Raw genomic sequence first — 11,843 nt, 5'->3', positions numbered from 1 at the left:
ACTTGTCAACATATTGGTTATTTTACTAATACCAATTAGTCAATCATTGTTTTTTAATCTGTTGGGATATAAGATAAACAAGCATTTCAAGATTCACAATGCATGTATGTCAGTGAAACATATTTTTAAGGAAGTCACCTTGTATCCAGAATACATAATTAGCTGACAACTGATAAGTCATCACTTCCATGGGTGTACAAAGCAATCACAATCTAATAAACCCAGTGTTGCACAATTTTTCACTGTTCAAAGGCTTTGAATTAATAGAATTCATTTGAACGAATGCTGCCTCTGGAACAATTTTTCCCTCTGTAAGAAATGCAACACTAAACATGAATATTAAGACATTTATTTGGTTCAAACTAAACCTCACATGGATGTTCTGCGAATAAATGATCTGTAAACCTTGAAGAAGACAACGAGATGCAATTTGTTTTGTTTGTTTAGTGTTCTATCATATATTGTTTTCATCTTAGGAGATGTGACAACAGAAATCCATTGTGTACACCCCTGCAGCCTTGAATTAACACCTGTGAATTATGGGTTCTACTTGGACATGCATAATTTAGAAGGAGGCATCTGCACTTTCACATCAAGCACCCTTTCATTTGCACTGAACTCATCAGCAAATGTTCACCTCTCACTTCCCTCCGTCACACATTAGCAAACATGCCCTAATCAGCGGGGCCCCCTTTGGCACAGTACATAAACACAGCTAATTTGATTCCCATTTCAGCATGGAATAGCGGTGCCCTTTCAGTAAGTGTGTGTGTGTGGGGGGGGGGGGGGGGAAGGGAGCATTACTAGCAGGTATAGGCCCCATGCTGTCTCCCCATCCACTTCCGCAACATCAATCGAAATGCTATTTTGCCTCGCACGCTTCCGTTGGGATTTGAACTGAGTACCTAACCAGGAATTAATCTGGTTGTCGGCCTCTGGTTGCAGGCATGAAGGGAATCATGTTTCGCGCAGGTCATGTGATAACATTGGGGGCTGAATTCTGAGAATGCCAAGAAAAAATTTAAGGCATACATTCCCTAGCAGCTCAGTGACAAACTTCTGTCAAATATCATTCGCCCTATATGCATTTATGGAAGAATATATCTTGTTACGGAAGCAGAGCATCCTTTTTTTCAGCATCCGGAGCTAAATTACTGAATCTACATTCGTTTTTGTCCCCATCACTCCGACATACACACCCATGTCAATATCTTGGACAGCTTTCAGGGGTATACAATTCCAGTGAGACATCCAGTGTCTACCAACTAAAATCACATACAACCACTTTTGAGTGAAAGTTTCAAAGTGATCAATGGTAAATAGTTTCTGGAGAGCATGTACAAGACAAAAGGCAATAGAAATATGAAAACTAAAGAAACCACAGAAAGGGTAAAATCTCATCATGTCAAGATTTTCACCTCCACAAACTTGAATGACACTGTGACACTGTCACAAGTATCATCAATTCTTATCTTATTCATTCATTTATTAATTTCATTTTCTATCATCAATGACTTAAAACAGCTACCATGGCAGCTCGCAGGACAAAATGAGGTAGTTTACAGTAACAGAATTACATATCAATGTCACATACAATTTTGTTTACAGAGTAAGTGACATAACTGTGTAATAAAAAATTGATTTATGATAACATACATGTAATTGCATACAAATATACTATTAGAAATGGGAGTCCCAATTGCTACAATGTATGTGTCATGGATAAGTGACTCCCTTTTAAATGGAACTCAAGGAGTTCAATACAGAGGAATGAAATGAAAAATAAATGAAATGAGGATCGCTTTCAAACCATTCTTCCCTAAATGTCGGCATCCTATTTTGATAGGGAGCCAAACTGGGACCAGTGATCTTTCTAGTAGTGATCAACAATGCCCTGGCCACTGCCAACAAACACAATCAGATATTCAAATACGTCGATGACCTCATCATCATAGAAACATGCCTGATCAACAAACCATTAACACTTCTCAATGTTTTGGATGAAATTCACACATGGCCTACAAACAACAAGTATTATTACCCATATGGGGTAGTTTTGCCGGGCAATTGCAGTTGGTATTTTGAATGGCCGGGAAACCACCAGTTTCCCGCGGGCAATATTATTGGGTATCATCCTTCTTCTGGGTTTCGCCATTAACTTTACATGTAAACACATTGTACAAACCACCAGCTTCCAGCGGGCGACATTACTGGGTATCATCCTTCTTCTTGGTTTACATAATATACACACCAAGAAATGAGAGATTCTCGCGGAGAGGTTTCGCGATGAAGGGCAAATTCCCATCCGTTAGCACGTAAAAAAAGAGGACGATCGCTGCGACTGTGTGAGCATGCCATGTACCTGAATTGTGCATGGGGGTTGTGTGCAAGCATGTGGGTGTAGCTGAGCGCAGTGATGTAGGATTCGACCTGACGCCGAATGGATTTGTTACCGTAAATCGGGAAGTTTACATTGTAATGATTTAAGTTACTGCTCGAAAATGCCTGAAATGCCTGGAATGGGTAATAATAATAATATGGACTGTCTACTTTTGGGGGATACAACATTTATTGCCCTCACTAGAATAGTATCGGGCAATACAATTCTAGTTCGGGCAATAAATGACGTATCCCCCTCAAGGCCAGTCCATATTATTTTAATGTCTGACCCTGTCTGTTTGTATGTCACTATATTTTAAATTCCTTATCTCCTGTGGATTTTACTAAATCTTAAATTCAAAGCAATATCTGGCAAAATTGTATGGTCAATTATAGGACATACAACAGGACAAATTATGTGTAACTGGAAAGTGTAGAGTTTGGAGATTCTGAATAGTCACATTCAGGATATCAATGCTTAGCATGTTTATCAGATTCTTGATATGACAGGCCTCATGTAATGTTGACATATTCTTTTGCACATTTCTACAGAGATATACCAGATTTTTATCTAATCGACTACTATAAGGTGACATGATGAGCCAATGAAATATCCTTCTATTTTATCATTACCTTTACTGCACAACTGGGTACTCTGTGTGCATAAGTGTAAACTTGTTCTGTACAAAGCTGGTTCTGCATGAATACAATAATGCCATAGTAGAGATTTGGAATAGCAAAGAAAATGCGGCTTTGAGGTTTTCATACTCTCTTATGTGAGGTAAGGTGAGTGTTTCATTTCACAAGCTGTTGAAATTGGGGGGCTTTGAAGCAAGCTTTAAAGCAAGCTTTGAAGCAAGCTTTAAAGCAAGCTTTGAAGCAATGGAGGTTTGGATGTGTGCGTTGCTTGCTTTTGTTGTTTGATTGTTTGCCATTTGCAATACTTTCTTCACCTTTTCAACTCTGATACAAACACAGCCTCTGTTGCTGGGGTTTAGCAAGCTGTAAAAAAGCAAATAAATAAATAAAGTAATAAATAAATAAATAAATAAATAAATAAATAAATAAATAAATAAATAAATAAATAAATAAATAAATAAATAAAAAATTGTCAATTATTAAAAAAACCCCCCAAAAACATCCAACATATGTTTTTCTGACTTAACAATGCATTTTTTTTTAATGTGGTGACAAACAAACACCAAAATGAGGCTCCACCTATGAACAATATTCATTTTGAGAAAACAGTATTCATTTTTGTTATAATATATTCATGAGATGAAGTGATGAGAAGGAAGACTGACTCACAGGTTAATGAGCATGGCATCACTCAGGTTGCCTAGTGACCACGTAGCCCTCATCCGAACATTGACGGAGGAGTCTTGTAGGGAGTTGAGGATGGCATTAGCTGTGTCTGCCACAAACAGCACATCCTGGGAAACAAAAATCAACGAAAAATGTTAACAGAACCCACACATACACACCAACCCAAATCAGTGGCAAGCAGTTGTTGAGTACTTGAGACACTAAAATGTCTCTACATTCTGATCAATATCTGTACCTTTTATCAATAATTTACAAAAACAAAGTGCCAAATCCAATTCAGAATATATCCATCTACACACATGTTTTTAAACTGTCCCTGACATACAGGTTGTACTTCCATGGTGTATCATGACAAACAATATTGACTCAAAACAATTTTTTTTCAGAAATTGCCCTCCATACAGCTACAGTCACATTGCACTGATTGAAGACATCATCTTCTACTTGAATAAAGCAAATATGTATTGTGAGAAAACTGCATGATTTGGAGATAATGAAGATAATGATAATTATATTCCACATACTAGAAATCTTGCTATAGGATTGGTCAAGAGCTGATCACATGATGAAGCATAGTTTTACCCATTACATCACCCTAGAAGAAAAGTTTGTTACACTCTGTTGATAGTCATTTGTCATTGTAGTTTTGAATACGTGCGAAATAAAAGTGCGTTGCGCTGTGTACTATCGAATGATATTACACAGTGCAATGCACTTTTATTTTCGTGCCGCGGTGCACGGTATCAAATTACAAATTTTGTTGTTATTGTCAGCTATGTCTAAAGTTGACTTGTATACCGTGTACACAGTCTAGTCGTGAGTTTGCATCATTTGAACTGTTTACAGTTGCCTTGTTGGAGTTTTGCCTCGTTCGTGCTTCAGAATGTTCAGTGTTTTCAGTAACAACGATTGGTATGTGAACGTAGCCTAAGCCCTAAGGATACCTATGGCTAGGCCTAGGTCTAGACTTTAGCGAAACATAAACATTAGATCTGCAGTTTTCATGTATTCTAACTAGCTGCGTTGTTCACCCACCCACCCTTCTGTCTTGTACCATAGAGAGACTCTATCATTATTTTTTTTTTCTTAGACAGTTAAAATGGTTTCTGGGGCCCATTTCATAAAACTTGTCATCAGTGACAAGTTGTCATAGATGTGACAAGCTACTGAAATCCTTGCATCTGATTGGCTGCGAGCAAATTTGTCATAGAAATGTGGCAGTTGTCACTGATGACAAGTTTTATGAAACGGGCCCCTGGTGTGGTATAAAATGGGAATATAGACGTGGAATATAAAGCAAATAATCAACTTTTGGTTACAGGCAATGAGACAAACTATCACTTCCTCGGCGATCTGAATGTGTATGCTATCTTTCCTCAGCTGCGCTTCGGAAAGATAGCTACATCCAGATTACCTCGGAAATGATAGTTTGTCCCATCACATTCACCAATGTTGATTATTTGCTTACTATGCTCTGTGCATGATAGCATGAAGATTTTTATCTGATGCGAATGACTGACAAAAGTGTACTGTCCTGACAGAGGTCATCAACCTATGGGGCTTTTTGATAGTAATCAGCGAAAAGGAGTATATTCAGGTGTAGAATTTGTTACAGAGTTAACTGGACCATGCAGCACTATACAATTATGTGATGGGGTGGGGGTAAATCTTTTTTTTGGCCTACAATTAGGTGGTTTACAGGCAACTATATGACATCATTGTCTTGTTGTTTGGTATTATCTTGGAAGAGTACAAGCAAAAAGCACAAACTACAATAAGAGCAAACATTTAACCCGTTCCTTACGGGAACCTGGTATACCAGGTTCCCATGGGAGCGACTGATATACGGGAACCTGGTATACCAGGTTCCCAAGATGAAGACAAGAGTGCCTGCTTTCATGGCCCAAATTTATGCTTCTTTGTGTTATTAAGACCCCAAAATGGGTTTGATAAAAAAGGTTTTTAATAGAGTTTATTCTATCAGCACTTGTTCTCTTTCTGTTGGAAGAATTGTATATCACAGTATTTTTTACTTTGTTTTGATTTAGTTTGCCGTTGCTCTGCTACAAAACTCATATGAACATGTACATTAGCGATCAAAGCTGATCACAGTAGATATCTGTGTTTGCTCACCCCAGTCATCGCATTCTGGTGCCTGATTTGTTTGGAACAAAAGAGTCTGTGAGCCCATCAGCGCACGCTCTATTCATACATCGCACCCGATCGATATTTCTATTGTTCAAGGGCACATGTAGTTGACCATGGGGAGGGGATGCATGCATCGCTTGACTGCTTTCGCACAGGTGGATTACCAACCTGTCCGTTCTCTGTCGACGAGCAAAAAGAATCTCGTTTGGGGACATTGAAGGTATTTAGAGAATTGCGGAAGGAACGGGTTAATTTGTGAAAATTTCTACAGGCACTGTGACATGATCTCTTTATTACTAAAATACATTTTCGTGGCACAGTGTAAGTTTCTGCCATTATTAGTGCTGTGATGGGCTATAAATAAGTTATTCAATGATTCTCATTATCTACAATCTTTAGGTGTACGGTGTAATTAACATTATATCCACTACCTAAATTTAGTTGCAAGTGCTGTCATACGGTACTCTAGGAGTGGAAATCTACTTGAGGTAATTTTTCATGGTTAGCCAGGTAAGTTGAAGTTTGTGCGTTTTTAGTTTCTCGGACAGTAATGACAATTGAGCAAGCACTCTAAACAGCTAACCACTGCCATGGGCGGCTAAGGGTTTTGGCAGCACATGCTATGGTAAAAAGGTAACTGGTCTGAATATCAACAACAATTTCACTCATGATACACGACTAGTAAACATGTAGAAAACTACAAATAACAGCAGTGATACCCCTACAATACTAGTATACCTACCTAGAAATCAAAGATACAAAATCATATTACATATAACAAGTAAACAATTCATGCACTTTTATTTTCGTGCAAGCTTCACGGTGCATGAAATGCACAGACATTTCTAGCCCTTGAAGATTTCCACATTTATGGTATCTCTTCATTCCATGAATGCAAGATCTGTGACCTTACCTGCCTGAGGCAAGGGTAGAGGACAAAGACGCCCAGAGCCCTGACTGAGGCCGCCTTCACCCGATAGTCCTCCTCATTACTAAGACCGAGCAGTAGCGTGATGCACAGGACCCGATGCCTCACCTGGTGGCATTATCAAAGCACACACACACTCCTGGTCACATGGTGATGCTATGCTTCCATAGTCAAGAAATCTTGCAGGATTTTACAAAAGTAGCCCGAACCAGTAGCATTAACTAAACTTTAACAGAAATACATGGAATCTTCTGGCTTGTGCACAATGTGCCATGAAAGTGGAAAAAACAAACAAAAGTAAACATATTGTTCACTCAGTGTTCTTCAGTTGCAGGGCTGCCAATATCCATACATGAAACTTAATGGAAATGAAATGTACTGAACTGAACTAATCATTAAAAGCAAATTTGGGGGAGGTGCTTGAGAGTTACATCTACCTTGATAAGCAATACTAATTCACAAATTGAGAAAGATAAACTATATTCCTTGTCAGGACACAAAGAAACTGTTACTATTTCATGGTACTTCAGCAGAATCAGTGAGACTTCACAGATTGGAAGAAATTCAATATCATAAACCTTTAGGTGTGCGGCTACAATGTAAGTCCCAGTGCCTAACACAGGGCTGTACACTGACCCATTTTTTCTACTGGTCCAACTTGTCTGTTGGACCAGTAGGTACCCAGTTTTTTCATTTTTTACTGGTCCATTCCTAAAAAAGTTACTGGTCTCACAGTGATTTTTACTGCTCCCGGACCGTTCGACCGTCAGACCAGTGCCAGTGTGCAGTGTTGCCAGACATGCTATTTGTTACCATATGATATAGAGGGAGCACAAACTTGCAATTGCTAATTCTAGATCAGGTCCATATAAAATATTTTCAAGGCAATATACAATCTATACATCAACTTCTTGCTCATGCTCATTATCATACTTGTTACTGCTACCACCACAATCAAGATCCATGGAACCATCATCATCATCATCATCATCACTACAGTCTGTGTAAGATTTCTGTCTTGCCTATAAATTCAAACTTGTGGATATCAAAGGCAGAATGAACACATTTCAAAACTATTTCACAAAATCACATATATATGTAGAACTTCATGAAATTTTGCCAAGCTTTTACACTTGGTGGATACTTAAATGTGAAGCTGACTGCCATAAATCCTGCCTGTGCCAAAATATACAGGAAAGATTGTAAAGACCCCTGAAGCCATACCTCTAGGAGCTGGAAGACCTGAGGTCCGATGGTTCCTATGCAGTCACAGGCACAGGCCTGCAGGACACTGTTGGAGGAATCCTGGAGGATCCCTGGCAGCGGGCCGCAGAGCAGAGGGATCCACACCTCCTGGGCCTTCAGCAATAGCCACAAGATGAGAGGGTAAGATTTTAGAAAATAGTTCAGAACCAAGTCTGCTTGGCCTATCAATTCATAATCACTCTGTTTTTCCTCTGGCCTAGAAGACTTTCAACATGTACAAGATTGCTTCATATACATGGTATATTCTCTATCATATTACAATTTCTTATACTTCATTTATCAGCTCCCTTGCAGTTAACTAGGGCTACTACACAATGATGTCATTAATCTCTTCAGCTGCATGATTTGCTTTCATATTTTATATGCTGAAACATGGTACACAGGTATCTCAAAAGTATTGTTGTATTTCCAACTGTTCACATTCTTGGCTCTGAGAAAAAATTGGTTTTATGCACAATAAAAATGGTATCACCTTTTATAACACCATGATTCACGCTGCATACCTCAGTATAACTAGTTTAAGTGACTGCATACTATGACTGTAATAGCTGTTAGGTTTCAATTCATCCTTCCATTGGATTATTATAAAACCAGAAATATTTGTGACATTAAATTTTCACGAATTGGAGTTGATTGCATTTTTTGCATCATGAACTTTTCACAAACTGCAACTGGAATTCAATACATATAGTGTAGACAAGAACATTTGTGTGCGTTTTAATTACGTGATTCTTGGCTCTTGCAAAATTCACAAAGTCAAAATGCATGCAAAAATTTATGGTTTAACAGCATGTTGACAGATCACACAACACATAAGGATTGACACTTGACATCAAAATACTCATTCATGTAAGTGACCCTATGTTATTCAGTCTGCCTCTACAAATATAATACACTTTGATAATACCATTTCTTACGAATTTGATTTACAAAGATTCTACCCCCACAACAACAACAAATTCCTAAGAGTTATTCTCTGTACAAGTACAATGACCCTAATTTTTGCTACCTACTTCAATGATTTTCAATTTCAATTTCAATTTTTCAATTTCAATTTTATTTCCATTTCCATTGAATAAACAGGGAAAATTATATACAATACATTTACAGAACATATTTGTAACAATTTCAAAGAAAACTTACAAGTGGTCACGAGTAACAACAGAATTTCCTTTCTCAGGTATATACATATACATAATACAAAGATTAGAATGGAAATGGAGGGTCCCACTAAAAAGCAAAGCTTGTAGGGTATGGGACCCTCGGAAAATATGTACACAAAATCAAAGAAACCAATGTCAACTGACATGAAATTAACTTAGGAAGGAAAAAGAAAGAAAGAAAAAGGAAAAAGAAGAAAAAAACGGGAAATGAGACTATGGTACAACACACGCCATCGTGGACACAAGCATACTGTACTTCATGATGTAAATGCAATAATAAAACAATAAAGCAATAACAAGAGGCATTGCTCAGTTACTCCTGACAGGGACACCCTCCCCTCTTGCCATAGACACACCCATGAGGGGTGAACATTTAATACTCCCTGAAGGGGTCACACATCTTACCTCTTGAGGCTGTAGGGGGACCTGGAGCTTAACAGCACTGGTCTTCTCTGCCTCCTGGTCCAGCTGATCCAACATGGCTTTACCAAGCTCCTCAAGGACCTAACAGGGTACATACCAGGCAAACAACATCTTTAACCCATTGAGGATGAGTCCCGAGTATACTCGGGCACGTGTCTATGGGAAATGAGTGTTGTAGCAAAATCAATCCGTCCTCAATGGGTTAAAGACCATTGTTTACCATTGGGAACAGCGATTCAAAAAATGTTCGAGTTACTACATTTGAGGCATATGTGTAGGTCAGTTGTATCACAAAACATCCTGCCATATAAAAATTTTGCAAATAAAACCTAAAATGTAAAGAGATATCACTATTTTTCTAAATACACCATAACTGTAGATGGTTTACTCTAGAAACAATTTCATTATAACTATTGTTCACATTTTGTATAATTAACAATATTTAATATACTGATTAAAACTTTTAAAATGGTTGTTTCTATCCCTAACTCCCATTTCAGAATAGACAGGTGGTCTATTCTGACCACATGACTGAGGGGGAGAAGTCACATGACCTGGGGATCCTCACCTTGAGACTGTGCAGCTGTATCTGGGAGTCCTTGTCTGCCAGACAGCCTATGATGACCTGGGTGGTGTAGGGCAGGATGCTGCGAACGACATGGAAGTAACCTTTGACCAGCTGGGTCAGCACTTGCAGAGACTCGATCCGGACCGGTAGGGACTCGGTGGAAATCCTGGAATGGTGGGGAATTGATATCATATGTAATGATTATGCATCACTCTCTTTGGTTGTTTGCAAAATTCTTCTGCTGCCATTACTATATACTACATGTAAGCTAGACGAGTTCTGAAGATGTGTTTTATTTATAGTTGAATATCTAGAAAATGAAAAAAATAAGTCAATCAATGAATAAGTATATAAATAAACGAACATTGTTAAATACTTATCTTCATATCACATTCCTGTGAGAAAAGACATAACAAACTCATCTTAAAGTCGGACGATCCTAACCCCTAATGCATGGCTCAACACTAACTTTTTTGTTTGGTGGCCCGATGGGGCCACCAAAATCCTAAATTTCAAATTTTTGGTGGCCCGAGAGAAAAATTTGGTGTCCCGAAAAAATAAACTAATAAAAAACATTAAAAGTCCTTTTTTTTTAATGAGTCAAATATTTAAGATTTATGATAGTAAGAATTAGAAGTTGGACATAACTACTCATAAATAAACTTCAACAAACTTGCAACACTCACTCTCAGGCATTCATTCAGTCCTTTTCATCCATCCTTTGAACAAATTTAACTGCTAATTTCCGGCGCAAAAAGTTACGAATTTATTGACATACTTTTCAAAAAATTTTGGTGGCCCGAGGCGGGCCACCAAATTTGCCCTTTTTTGAAATTTGGTGGCCCGACTTTCGTTTTTGGTGGCCCCGGGCCACCGGGCCACCGTTAGTGTCGAGCCCTGCCTAATGGTATGCTATTTCGTAAACTCCCGAACGAATGAAGTTTGTGCATGCAATTGCGCAATGCCAGACTGCAGTGCTATATCCATAAACGTGTGGGACAATGCTGCCACTGAGACACGTGTGTATGTGTGTGTGTGTGTGGGTGTACGCATCATACACAAACATTGTGGCCACGAGCTGCGGTGATTGGAGGAGAGAGGCCAGAAGACGCGTGGCTCTTTTGGCCTCTCTTCATGCGCATGAGCACTGTGAGTGTGCGTCCATTCGGAAGCTCGCGTGGCTCGGATAGCCGTTTTGGGTCAGGTGATTTTGAGCCGCAGTGTGTGTTCGTTGACCCATTGAGCCAGTGCGATTCTCATTCGGTGTCACGACATTTGATACAGAATGGGGGAGGCAGCGTGTTGCGTTCGTCTCCGTGCCGCACAAACCACTCGCCACAATTGTATGGCTTTAAGACCACTTTCTGGTGCATTGCTTGTTCTATGATTTGAGTATGTATGTACACCAGTCTTATCAGGCTCTAATGTCCTCAATAATTTCTTGCTTTGTACATAAATTTTGCTGTTGCTTTTGCATTTGAAAATATTGATTAAGTTTTAGAATAAGTACAATGTATCTCCATGAAATCAAAGATGCAATGTGCAATCTGATCATCAAACATAAAAATTCCTTCTTCAATAATCATTTCAAAATTTGGGCTGGCAAAGAAAGCAATATCAGAGATATTCAGGGGAAAAAAAC

The 11,843-nt window shown here is 38.7% G+C and overlaps 1 protein-coding gene across 1 annotated transcript in view; it reads right to left on the bottom strand.

Annotated features, from left to right (window-relative positions):
* Positions 1 to 11,843, bottom strand: part of LOC139711448 (HEAT repeat-containing protein 6-like) — a 97,133-nt gene that overhangs the window by 66,402 nt on the left and 18,888 nt on the right. The window contains exons 13-17 of the mRNA XM_071623330.1: positions 10,202 to 10,367; positions 9,616 to 9,714; positions 8,006 to 8,140; positions 6,767 to 6,889; positions 3,688 to 3,812 (exon numbers count right to left, since the gene is read on the bottom strand). Coding sequence (XP_071479431.1) covers positions 3,688 to 3,812; positions 6,767 to 6,889; positions 8,006 to 8,140; positions 9,616 to 9,714; positions 10,202 to 10,367 — 648 coding nt within the window. The remainder of the gene's footprint in view (positions 1 to 3,687; positions 3,813 to 6,766; positions 6,890 to 8,005; positions 8,141 to 9,615; positions 9,715 to 10,201; positions 10,368 to 11,843) is intronic.

This window comes from Diadema antillarum, unplaced genomic scaffold (genome assembly GCF_040938485.1).
Source record: "Diadema antillarum isolate AM-2024a unplaced genomic scaffold, OU_Dant_1.0 seq00001659_RagTag, whole genome shotgun sequence".
NCBI lineage: Eukaryota > Metazoa > Echinodermata > Echinoidea > Diadematoida > Diadematidae > Diadema > Diadema antillarum.
This window is presented reverse-complemented; position numbering and strand designations above follow the sequence as displayed.